The following is a 13,017-nucleotide window of genomic DNA, read 5'->3' as shown; positions in this document are numbered from 1 at the left end:
GGCAGGTGTGGGCATGGCTGGTCCGGCTGTGGCCCCACTGTCCTTCGAGCTCCGGGTCTCACTCTCCTCCCTTCTCTTTGCAGGATGGTCGAGTACTCCCTGGACCTCCAGAACATCAACCTGTCGGCCATCCGTACCGTGCGCGTCCTGAGGCCGCTCAAAGCCATCAACCGTGTGCCCAGTGAGTTGGCGCCCCCGGCCCTGCCCCAGGCCCACCCTGCCACTCATGCACTCAGCAAGACTGCCCAGCACCTCCCAGTGCCAGGCCTGTGCTGGGCATGGGACCCTTCTGTGATAGGACAGATGTGGGCCCTGCTGCCCGGGCCTCTTGGGCCATTACTCGGGCCTGAAGATGCGGGAGGGTGGCCCTGATGCCTCTGGGTCCCCAAGGCACTTGTATTGCAGCAAGTTTCTGGCTTGTTGGGGACAAGGGTCCTTGTGGGGGGCAGTCAAGGTGGCAGGTGTGTGAAAAGAAGCTGGTTGGTTGGAGGGAGGTGTCATGAAGCTTTCTACTGAGGAGGGGCTCCTGGACTCCCCACTTGTGCCAAGTGACCTGGAACTTGAGCTCCTGACCCCCCATCTCATCCCCCATAGGTTCACCCCCCCCCACATGCAGGTCCATCCACCCACTTGGCTCCCCCATCTGACCAGGTGCCCATCCATCCACCCACCTAGTACTGAGAGAGGTTATCTAAGAACAACAATCCCTGACATCTGCCTAGACTCACACCGCTTTCAAAGCCTTTCATCTCTGTGATTTCTTTTGAGCCTTACCGTCCCCCTGGGCGGGAGCGGGAGGTGGGCTGTACTCATGAAAAACTGAGATGGAAAAAACTGAGACTTGGAGGAGACACGAGGTTACCTGCCCAGGAGGTCCCCTGACTCTTTGCCACTTGGTGTCAAGGATGGAATGGGGATTCGGGAAAGGAGTGAGGGGCCCTGCCCCAGGGAGCTTCTGTCCTGATGGAGAAGGACAGGAACTTCCAGGAGCATCCGCCCACCTCCTGTGTGTCAGGCTCTTGACATGCTGATGGCTGACTTAACCCCTTGACAACCTATGTGAGGTTCAGGGAGGTTAAATGGCTTGCAGAAGGTCACACAGCAATTGAGGGGCAAGGCAGGGATCTGAGCAGAGTTCTGTCTGTCCCGAGCCCCGCTCTTACTGGACTCCATCTGAACTCTAGTTTTGTTCCCTTCCTGAGCCTCCGTTTCTTCTTCTGCAGAAGGGGAAGGGGCTCCTGGCACCTCGTTCTCCTCCCCAGTTGGTACGGACCCCGCTCCACCCATTCCCAGCCTGCCCACCTGTCTGTAGCTATCCGCCTGACTCTGGGCTCATGTCGGTCAGCCAGGGCAGGCCTGGCGTTGCAGGGGAGGCTGTGCTTTGGGATGTTTGTGGAGCAGAGGAACTTGGGGAGGGGGCAGGCTGGCTAAGGCTGGATGAGGTGCAGAGGGGGAAGGGCTGATGTCTCAAGATCACATGTACAAGGTCACCTCCCCACACATGAGCCTTGACATGATGGGGAACTCGGGGGCCCCTGAGAGCTGCTGTGATGGTCCCCAGGGAGGACTTGAGAGGTAGGAATCCAGAGGTGGGCAGTGGGAACTCAAGGTGTCTAGGAGTGGAAGGAGGAGTTCATCTTTGTCCCCTCCTGGTCCTAGGGAGACTCCCTTGGGACAGAGAAGGGGCATCCAGAGAGGCCATCCTGGCTGGCAGCCTTTCTGTCCTTCCCACTTGCCACCAAGCCTAGGAGTCTCCTTAAAGATCACCTCATTCTAAACCATCTTTACCCCTTCTAACAAATGAGGCCAGTGAGGCCCAGAGAAGGTCATGGCCAGCCCAACGTCACACAGCAGGTCAGTGGCAGGGACCAAACTGGAGCCCATTTCTAAGCAGCATGCCTCTCCCAGGGGTGCATGTTCCCCTCCCCAGGCCCCATCTCCTCCTGGGAGGCCGGCCACAGGCAGCCTTTGTTCCCGCAGCGCCCACAACTCTGGTGTGTAGCAGGGGCTCAGTAAATAGGTGTGAAGTGGGCCCGCTGGGCAGGTATATGGAGCAGCTGTCCTGTGCTGCCCATGCTCGGACCGAGGGGTGCCGGGCATGTGGAGGGCACAGGGGTGCAGGGAGGGGCACAGCGTGGGGCACTGGGGGTCTGAGGTGGTGTCTGAGCTGAGACCCAGCGGAGCATGGGGACTGAGCTGACAAGGGAGTGTTTTATAGACGCCTGGCAGCAGTGGGCAAGTGGATACAAGACTGCTCTGGCAGCGTGGGTGAACGAGGGCCAGGCTGAGCAGGGTGGAGAGGAGCAGGTGGCTGGGAGGTCTGGTCCTAACTCTGGAGAGTCCTGGAGGAAATCAAGTGTCTGACCTGGGCAACCCCACAGGGAGGGCAGGCAGGGGCTGCATCTCTTCTGGGCATCCCCCATAGGGCTCCCCATTTCAGTCCCAGAGAAAGGCAGGGCTGCCCCCAGGGGGCAGTGACCACTTGGCCACTGTCACCCTCCTGGCCATGCAGCCCGCAGGCCTGGCCCCATTTCCAGAGATGCGTGTGCCGGGGTCATACAGGGGCATTTGGAGGCCATCCTACATTCTGCATCTCCCGTCAGGTCTCAGGGTCTGACAGGCATGGTGATAGCAATGTGACAGGGCATTTCTGAGAGATGGTCTGGGTGGGGGGTGGATGGGATAGACACACAGGGTATGGGTCTCTGTGGATGGGTTTCTGTACATTTGTGCATGTGTGTGTGTGTGTGTGTGAGGGTCTCTCCTTGAGAGACCGTGTGTATATGTGTGTGCACGTGGGAGTGTGCACATGTGGGAACATGTACATGTGGGTGTGCACATGTGGGAACGTGTACATGTGGGTGTGCACATGTGGGAACGTGTACATGGGGGTGTGCACATGTGGGGGTGTGCACATGTGGGGGTGTGCACATGTGGGAATGTGTACATGGGGGTGTGCACATGTGGGAACGTGTACATGGGGGTGTGCACATGTGGGAATGTGTACATGGGGGTGTGCACATGTGGGGGTGTGTACATGAGGGTGTGCATATGTGGGGGTGTGTACATGGGGGTGTGCACCTGTGGGAACGTGTACATGGGGGTGTGCACATGTGGGGGTGTGTACATGGGGGTGTGCACATGTGGGGGTGTGTACATGGGGGTGTGCACCTGTGGGAACGTGTACATGGGGGTGTGCACATGTGGGGGTGTGTACATGGGGGTGTGCACCTGTGGGAACGTGTACATGGGGGTGTGCACATGTGGGGGTGTGTACATGGGTGTGTGCACCTGTGGGAACGTGTACATGGGGGTGTGCACATGTGGGGGTGTGTACATGAGGGTGTGCACATGTGGGGGTGTGTACATGGGGGTGTGCACCTGTGGGAACGTGTACATGGGGGTGTGCACATGTGGGGGTGTGTACATGGGGGTGTGCACCTGTGGGAACGTGTACATGGGGGTGTGCACATGTGGGGGTGTGTACATGGGGGTGTGCACCTGTGGGAACGTGTACCTGGGGGTGTGCACATGTGGGGGTGTGTACATGGGGGTGTGCACATGTGGGGGTGTGTACATGGGTGTGTGCACCTGTGGGAACGTGTACCTGGGGGTGTGCACATGTGGGGGTGTGTACATGGGGGTGTGCACCTGTGGGAACGTGTACATGGGGGTGTGCACATGTGGGGGTGTGTACATGGGGGTGTGCACATGTGGGGGTGTGTACATGGGGGTGTGCACATGTGGGAACGTGTACATGGGGGTGTGCACATGTGGGGGGTATACATGTGGGTGTGCACATGTGGGGGTGTGTACATGAGGGTGTGCACATGTGGGAATGTGTACATGGGGGTGTGCACATGTGGGGGTGTGTACATGAGGGTGTGCACATGTGGGGGTGTGTACATGGGGGTGTGCACATGTGGGGGTGTGGCCCACGTGCCTCTCCTCCCCCCCCACCGCCCCTCACTGCCCGTGTGAGGAACTCATTTGTGGCTCCTGGCTGTCGGGGGTCACTGGCAGGCCCCCCGTGCCAGTCCGTCCAGTTCTCTAGAGAAGGGCCGGGCTGGGCCCCACGCTCATGGAGGTTCTGATTTCGGAGGCTGGGTGGCCCCCAGGGCCCAGAGAGGAGTCCGGGTCTTTCCTCAGGGGCTTCTTTCCTGCTAATAGGCTTTGCCAGGAGGCCCAGGGCTGCCTGAGGTGGGCAGTTCTGTTCTCGCTCTGAGCTGTTTCTGCCTCTCAGCTGACAAACGAATCTCTTGCTTTCTCAGAACCTGGCCTGGGGGAGAGTTATTGAGAGCATGGAACCCTCCGGGATCCAAAATATAGCTGATGTGCCTCACCCCTCTCCCTGAAAGGGACCTTAAGATAAATCCATCTTCACGAGCAACTTAACAGGAGCCTCAAGCTGTTGGAGCGCGTGCACTAATCCAGACCTCGCCACTTCCTTCCCAGGTGCCATGTGCTCTGCCCAGAGTCACTGGGAATGAGTGGCCTGTAGGGGTGCGGGGTCACTTAGAAGTGTCTCTTTGAGAGGTTTGGTTGGTTGCCTTCTTTTTTCCTAGCTGTTTCCCTGAACATTCCAAGTACTCCCATTTATCTTTTTTAGGCTGTGCCACATGGCATGGGGGATTTAGTTCCCTTAGTCCCAACCAGGAGTTGAACACACATCCCCTGCATTGGAAGCATGGAGTGTTATCCACTGCCAGGGAAGTCCCCCATTTATCTTTATTGCTGCTTCTGCCCTGGGACTCGTTCAATAGCCTGTAGCTTTCAATTTGGCCACTAGATGGCAGGCTAGAGGATTGGGATGGCGAAGTCAAATTATGGGTTATTAATTGCAAAGCTGTGGAGAGGGAGGTGGCTGCCTGAAGTTTAAAAACGCAAGCAACCAGGAAGACTCAGTTGGGTTGTCAGGGAATGTAAGTTCTGCTTCTGAGCTCTGCTGAGAGTCTGCTGTGTGACCTGGGAAGCCCTTGGGAGTCTCTGGGCCTGTTTTCCTATTTGCACAAAGGAGGAAGAGACACTTTGTCCAGGATGGGTGGGGCACCTGGGGGTCGTGCTCTTTACAGAACATCATAAAATGTGTCCCTCCACCCCGCCCCTGTAGGTGTGTGCTGGCCACTCAACCATTGGTGGATAAAGGGCAGGAGGGCGTAGAGGAGCCAGTTGGGGAGGGAAGGAAGAAGCACTAGACTGCCAGTCAGAAGGCTAGGTTCTGACTTTTTATAAGTCCTTGCTGTGTGACTTTACATAAGTCGTTATCCCTTTCTGGGCCTTGGCAAGATGGGGCTGGTTTATCTCTGAAAGTGCTCCCTCCTGGCACCAGCTGACTCCAGGTTTCACCTACCCTACATACCCCTCAGTCAGCTGACTCAGTCATGTCTGACTCTTTGCAACCCCATGGACTGCAGCACGCCAGGCCTCCCTGTCCATCACCAACTCCCAGAGTTTACTCAAACTCATGTCCATTGAGTCAGTGATACCATGCAACCATCTCATCCTCTGTCGTCCCCTTCTCCTCCTGCCCCCAATCCCTCCCAGCATCAGAGTCTTTTCCAATGAGTCAACTCTTCACATGAGGTGGCCAAAGTACTGGAGTTTCAGCTTTAGCATCATTCCTTCCAAAGAAATCCCAGGGCTGATCTCCTTCAGAATGGACTGGTTGGATCTCCTTGCAGTCCAAGGGACTCTCAAGAGTCTTCTCCAACACCACAGTTCAAAAGCATCAATTCTTTGGCACTCAGCCTTCTTCACAGTCCAACTCTCACATCCATACATGACCACAGGAAAAACCATAGCCTTGACTAGACGAACCTTTGTTGGCAAAGTAATGTCTCTGCTTTTAAATATGCTCTCTAGGTTGGTCATAACTTTCCTTCCAAGGAGTAAGCGTCTTTTAATTTCATGGCTGCAGTCACCATCTGTAGTGATTTTGGAGCCCAGAAAAATAAAGTCTGACACTGTTTCCACTGTTTCCCCATCTATTTGCCATGAAGTGATGGGACTGGATGCCATGATCTTCATTTTCTGAATGTTGAGCTTTAAGCCAACTTTTTCACTCTCCACTTTCACTTTCATCAAGAGGCTTTTTAGTTCCTCTTCACTTTCTGCCATAAGGGTGGTGTCATCTGCATATCTGAGGTTATTGATATTTCTCCCGGCAATCTTGATTCCAGCCTGTGTTTCTTCCAGTCCAGCGTTTCTCATGATGTACTCTGCATATAAGTTAGATAAGCAGGGTGACAATATACAGCCTTGATGAACTCCTTTTCCTATTTGGAACCAGTCTGTTGTCGGCTGAGTATGAACTGCTGGCCCACCTGTGCCCCTGTACGCCCTGACCCAGGCTGTGGATGGGGTTGGGAGGGAGGCCTAGGGAGCTTGGGGCAGCTGTCCACCTCCTAGAGCCCTATCTGGCTGACAACCCCTGGGTCAGCAAGGACCCACCTCTATGCAGGGGCCTCTGGGCTCTGGCTGGGCTGGGCAGGGCCCAGGGACGGCGGGGGCAGAGCTGACAGTGCTGTGTGGAAGGCCCCTGTCAGGCCCCAGCTGCAGGCTCAGGACTGGAGATTAGCTCTCTACTGACAGGCCCCAGTTCTGGTCCTTCCACCCACCTGTTGTGGGACCCTGGGCCTCTGTTTCTCCAGTGATAAGATGGCATTAGTGATACCAGTTACTATATGGTTTTTTAAGGACAAAATGCTCCCATGTGTATAGAGAGCTTATCCTGGAGTCTTGTATGCAGTAGGTGGTCAACAGGTGCTACTCTAATGAAGAAGGTGCTTGGGAGCATTGGGGTTGGAGGGTGAGGGCGTCAGGACCTCTTCACAGAGGTTGCCTGTGGAAAATGCTCACCAGCAACACAGAGAACTGGGAAGGGTGGTCCTGGCAGACGGAGCAGAATTGCACATGCCAGGGTGGAGGAGAGGAGCTCTCCTGGGACTGTGTGTATCTGTATGTGCACATGTGGGGTTGTGTGCACGTTTCAGTGTGTAGATGCAGAGCACTGCCCGTCACAGGGAGGCGTGAGGTGAGCGTTCCACATCTTCTAGGGATTTACTAATAATGATAAGTGGCTAAAATTTATCATATGCTTTACACAAACTGTATCATAACAGTCTTAGGATGTTGGTACCATTGTGATGCCCACTTTACAGATGGGAAAACTGAGGCAGAGAGAGGTTGAGTAACCTGCCCAAGGCCACACAGCTGGCCAGCGCTTTATGCTCCCTTTCGCAACCTCCTTCCTTTCCTTTTACTGGGTAGGCATCTTAGCCACCCACTCTGTCTGCATAGGGGCATGAGGAAAGACACCTGCCCACATCCAAGGTCAAAGCAGAAAGTCCCCATGGGCTGAAGTAGTGGCCCCTTCTCTACCCCCAAGTTTGGTGTGCTCCAGACCTCTGAACGCCTTTCACTGTCAGGGTGAAGAGTTCTCGTGGTGCTGGGCCCTTTGCAGCCTGAGGGGGTGAGTCAGGGCAGGAAGGAGGAAGGTAGAGTGGTTAGTGCGGAGCATGGTGTCTGAGTTGCCCTGCCAGTGTTCAGAGCGTGGGCCTGTGTTAGTTAGCTGCAGGACCTGGGAAAAGAAACCTCTCTTGATTTGGACCCCTGTCCGCACAAGGGGGATGACACATGGAACCTCAACGTGGGATAGTCTGCAGTGCCAGATGCAGAGCAGGTGCCTGGCGAGCTGCTCCATCCCTGCCCCTCGGAGGGAGGGTCCCAGTGTCGGGGCTACAGCATCCAGAGCAGTTAGACCAGGGTTTGTGCCTGGGATCTTGGCCATCTCTCAGACCTCGGTTTCTTGGTCCATAAGATGGGTCCCAGCCCTCACTTGCTAGGCTTTGGAGTAGCAAAGCATCTTCATGACACCTGCTCCTAGAAGGTGCCCAGTGAAGATGCCAATACCGTACGTTGATCTTGGGTCTCATGTTGTCGTTTAGTCGCTAAGTTGTGTCTGACTCTTTTGCCACCCCATGGACTGTAGCCTGCTAAGCTCCTCTGTCCATGGGATTTTCTAGGCAAGAATCCTGGAGTGGGTGGCTGTTTCCTTCTCCAGGGTGTCTTCCAGACCCAGGGACTGAACCCACGTCTCCTGCATTGACAGGTGGATTCTTTACCACTGAGCCCCCGGGGAAGCTCGAGTGACTTCTCATACTCCAAATGTCATACTCTAGATCTATTGGCAGAGGGGCTGGGGTACCTGGAAACAAGGTTTGCATGAGAACCTCAGCACTTTCAATCTGTACGTGTGTTCAGTGGGGCTTGAGGCGCAGCTGAAGGGGGCTCTGACCCCAAGCAGGACCTTGAACTTCAGACTGTCTGTCCTTGGCACCCACCCAGCTCCCCCAGCTGCCCCATGGAAGAAAGGCCTGGCAGCCACCCGGGAAGGAAAGAAGGGAAGGAGGGAGGTGGGAGAGAAAAGAGAAGACAGTGAGCAGGGGCCCGATTTCCCCAGGGCTGCTGCCTTTCAGAAGAGATGGGGGTGGGCCGGAGAGCATCTGGACAGACCATCTGATGAGAGCCTGACTCGCAAATAGGAAAGAGCAGCCAGGACTGCGAGAGGAGAGATGCTTGGGGTGGGGCTGGGGTGAGGCAGCCCTCTCCTCCCCGCTTTGCCTCCGCACTGGGTCAAATTCCACTTTACACATCAGGAGGGTGTGATTCCTGGACAGGACACCAGATCAAGGCAGAGAGCCACTGCGCGTGTGTTCACGCCTTCATCCGTTCATCCGGAGTAGCATCCGCTGTGGGGCCACGGAGCCAGGCCTTGGGGCAGACGTGGGGGTCATGGAGAAGGCTCTGATGCTGCCCCGACTCTGTAGGCAGATGCTCAAGCTGGGCAGCTATGGGCCTGGCAGCCAGGCTGAGGGGAGGGGATCCCGACACCGTACTTTGAGGAGGCTTCAGAGAGAAGCGGGCAAGAGACTTTGGAAGAGTGAGCGAGAGGACATCAGGAACCATGGTGGGGATGGGGACCCTCAGCAGGACAGGGCCGGGCACCCCTCTCCAGGGTGTGAGCGCTGACTGCCTTGGGGAGGAGCCAAGGCCTCCCCTGGGGTGGAGGGCACGGTGCTGCAGACCCCTTGTGCGGGCACTGCTTCTCGTCTCAGGAGTGGGCACTGAGGCCCCCCTTCAGTCCACAGGCCCCTCCCCTTGGGGCTGGGGCCAGCAGCTGTGTCCTCGGCCGCCCGGCCGTATGCTGCCTGGCCCGGCCTCCCGGGCACCCACTGTGCCTCTGATTAGTTGGCGCTGGCCGTGGCAGGAGCAGCACACGGCCTCTCCCAGCCTCTGCTGACCTGGGCAGACCAGGGAGAGAGGGGAGCCCCAGGGCCAGCCGCTGCCTCACGGCCCCTTGCCCCGGGCCTACTCCCGTCCTCCTGGCTGCGGGCTGAGCCCCTGGCAGAGGCTGGCATGAGCTCGGCTCTTCCTACTTGAGCTGCCCTGGCAGAGCGGCTGCGCTAATCTGGGCTGACAGCTCCTGTCTGCAGAGAGCACCCCAGACCTCCAGGGGAGAGGCCTGTCAGGAAGTGCACCCCCTTCGCCTCCTGGGCGCCCCGCTGCCACCAGGGGCCCTTGTCTGGCTGATGCCCATCTTTCCTTAGGGCAGAGGGCCTGGTCAGGGGCTTGCTGGCGAGAAAGGGGTGAAAAGGTTGAGCAGCTCCATCAGTTTGCCCACCTGTCATCGTTTCCCCCAGCTCCTGGCATTTAAAATGTCACCTAGAGGGACTTCCCTGGTGGTCCAGTGGTTAAGACTCCACGTTTCCTATGCAGGGGGCGCGGGGTCGATTCCTGGTCTGGGAACTAACATCCTGCATGCCTCACAGTACGGCCAAAAAATTAAAAAATAAAATGCCATCTACAAACTGTTTCTACCCTGATGCCACCCACGTGATGCTCCAGGCCATACTTCTCCCTCTGAACCCCAGACCCTGAGATCTGATTTCACACAGGTATACACCAGGCACCCCCAATTCCACCTATCCTCGCAGACTCCCCTCTCCACTGAGGGCTGCTGTGTGCCTCTGGACTCAAGCCCCCAACCTTGGAGATGCCCCAGCTCCTCTATTCCACTCACACCCACATCCTACCCCTGACTCAACCTTTGGAATGCCTCTAGAACCCTGCCTCGACGTCCCTCTCTGCTGCCACATCATCTGAACCCAGCCAGATGTGTGTTATCAGGATGGCAGGTGCGTGAGGGCTGGGCCAGGCCAGGTGGCCTGAAGTGGAGCCGGTAGACTGAAGGCCCGGTCCCCACCCTGGAGAGTCCCTGGAGAATGCCCAGTCCCAGCATCTGGCCTGGGCAACCTCAGCAGGGAGGGCACTGGGCAGGAGCCTGAGTCTCTCCTGGGCACCCCCTTGAAAGAAAGAAAGAAAGTGAAGTCGCTCAGTTGTGTCCAACTCTTTGAGACCCCATGGACTGTAGCCCACCAGGCTCCTCCATCCATGGAATTTCCCAGGCAAGAATACTGGAGTGGGTTGCCATTTTCTTCTCCAGGGGATCTTCCTGGCCCCGGAATCAAATCCACGTTTTCTGCATTGCAGGCAGATGCTTTACCGATGAGTCACCGGGGAAGCCCCTGCCTCTTCCTACCCTTAACCTGGAATGTGTGCTTCACAAGGGCAAGGGTTTGATCTGTTTTTGTGTGTGTGTTTTTAAACTGATATATCCCTAGAGTTTAAAACAGTGCCTGGCATGTAGTTGGCCCTTGCTCAACATTTGTAGTGAGAAGGCAATGGCATCCCACTCCAGTACTCTTGCCTGGAAAATCCCATGGGCTGAGGAGCCTGGTAGGCTGCAGTCCATGGGGTCTCGAAGAGTCGGACACAACTGAACGACTTCACTTTGACTTTTCACTTTCATGCATTGGAGAAGGAAATGGCAACCCACTCCAGTGTTCTTGCCCAGAGAATCCCAGGGACAGGGGAGCCTGGTGGGCTGCTGTCTCTGGGGTCACACAGAGTCGGACACAACTGAAGCGACTTAGCAGCAGCAGCAACATTTGTAGAACGGATCCATCCACCCAGCCCATCACTCCTACATTCATTCAGGCCGCCCCCCTCGGAGGGGTTACCCTGTACTGGGCCCCAGGCTGGATTGGGGGATGCAGAGCACCCAGGTGGGCTGTGCACTCCTGGTTTCTGGGGAGAGAGGAGGGCGGAGCTGTGATGAAGGGTGACAGTGTAATAAGTGGTGTGATGGAGGGCGGACGGGGCTCTGACAGCTCATTGCAGGGGCACGAGCCCAGCCCTGGGATCCAGGAGAGGTGACCACACAGCAGAGGTCTGAAAACGGAGGAGAGATGGCCTCCTGAGCATGTGCGAGGGCCCGGCAGTGACCCAGAACCTGAGCTTCCCAGGGATTGGAAGTGGGTCAGTCTGGCTTTAGCATGGACCCTATCCTGCCTTGGCAAGTGAACTTGGCATTGCTCTCAGCAGCACAATAATAAAGGAACCCCCCTGGCAGAGAGTGGGGGGGGCGGTCAGTGGGGGGCAGGATGTGTGCACAGGTGGGGAGTGGGCGTGCTGGGCGTGTCTGCAGTCTGGTGGAGCAGCAGGTTCAGGCGTGGCATGGAGGACAGAGCGGGGTGAGGCTGGGGTGGCAGACTGGAGCCTGATGGTTGGGGGTCCTGCGATTGGGGGGTGGGATAAGGATTTATACTTTCCCCATTGGAATGGGAGGCTTTGACTTTGGGGGCACCCCCCGCTGAGGTGTTCTGGCCTTGGGGTCTTCCTGAGGCTGGACAGGAACCACTGTCTTCTTTTGTAGTTGAGGCCTCTGGGGCCCAGAGAGGGCCAGCTCTGCCTCAAGGCTGCCCAGCCAGAACTGGCCCCCAGATGTCCTGTCCTGAGTTGGTGCTCTGTCTGCTCATCAGAGAAAGGGCTACACTGGATGTTCTGAGGACTCTGGGGTCCTCTTCCATCTTAACTAGGGGAGCAGGGCCCCAAGCCACACTCATGGGTCACCTGCAGCCTGCCCTCATCAAGGCCCACCTGGTCTCCAAGGCTCAAGAGTCACAGAGACCAAAACCAGGTAATCTCATCCCGGGAGAGGAAAAGGGAGAGCTATAAGGGAGTGAGAGGCAGAAAGCCTTCTAAGTATCTGGGGGTGAGAATCAGAGAAGGCTGCCTGGAGGAGGAGGCGTTGGCTGAAGAGAGGTGTGGAAGATGAGCAGAAAAGATAGTCTGAGGTAGATGGTGATGGGTCTTAAGAGCAGTCTCTGCCTCTTTCTCTCCGCCTCTATTCTCTGTCTACAGTTCTCTCTCTGTTTCACTTTCTCTGTCTCTCTCTCCTGTAGCGGTTGCCAGGGGAATCAAGGGCATGGCAGAACCCTCCGACTTGCTTGAGCTAATTACTTGACTGTGGGCGTTGAAAGGAGGATTAGCTGGGTTCTCGTGAGGTCCTTCCTGGCTCCCTAATCCCGTGGCCCCTGTTCCCTGGCACGGAAGCGATGAACTTGCTCTGAGTCCCTAATTAGCTAATTATGCCCTGGATCTGTGGCCCTGGGACTCCCTGGGCCCCAGGGGGGCTGTGAAGTGAGCTGGGGTTCAGCTCAGCAGAGGGGAGGGAGGAGGGGAGGAGAGACCGGGCTGCCATTCAGGGAAGCCGGCGGCCAGGCAGGTTCTCAGGAGCCTTTCAGAATTTCAATGTCCTGGAGAACTGGGAAATGTAATTAATTGAGCAACAACAGCTGGGCCCGGGGGGAGTAGGCAGGAGCAGCCAGGCTGGGATGGTGCAGAGCGGCCTCCTGCAGGCCTCTCTGAGCCCACCGCTTCTCAGGGCTGCTGCCTGGCCCTCCATGTTTGCCTCCTGCCTCTGTCCTGTCCTCCAAGATTGTTACATCGGCTTTAAAGCCCAGAGCTGGTCAAGGGCTCAGCCTGCTTAGAAATCTCCCAAGTAGCCACCTAGCAGAGACCCCTGGATGTCCTCTCTGACCGGTCACACCTCTGTGCCTTTGCCACGGCTCCTGTCATCCTGCAGGGCCCAGCTCGAGTCAGTGCCTCCAGCGA

General features: G+C 56.8%; 1 protein-coding gene across 1 annotated transcript in view; it reads left to right on the top strand.

Annotated features, from left to right (window-relative positions):
- Positions 1-13,017, top strand: part of CACNA1I (calcium voltage-gated channel subunit alpha1 I) — a 109,771-nt gene that overhangs the window by 39,018 nt on the left and 57,736 nt on the right. The window contains exon 4 of the mRNA XM_055570410.1: positions 84-181. Coding sequence (XP_055426385.1) covers positions 84-181 — 98 coding nt within the window. The remainder of the gene's footprint in view (positions 1-83; positions 182-13,017) is intronic.

The sequence above is a fragment of the Bubalus kerabau genome, chromosome 1 (genome assembly GCF_029407905.1).
Source record: "Bubalus kerabau isolate K-KA32 ecotype Philippines breed swamp buffalo chromosome 1, PCC_UOA_SB_1v2, whole genome shotgun sequence".
NCBI classification, from domain to species: Eukaryota; Metazoa; Chordata; class Mammalia; order Artiodactyla; family Bovidae; genus Bubalus; species Bubalus kerabau.
The sequence above is the reverse complement of the archived record's forward strand: the minus strand, read 5'-3'. Positions and strand labels throughout refer to the sequence as shown.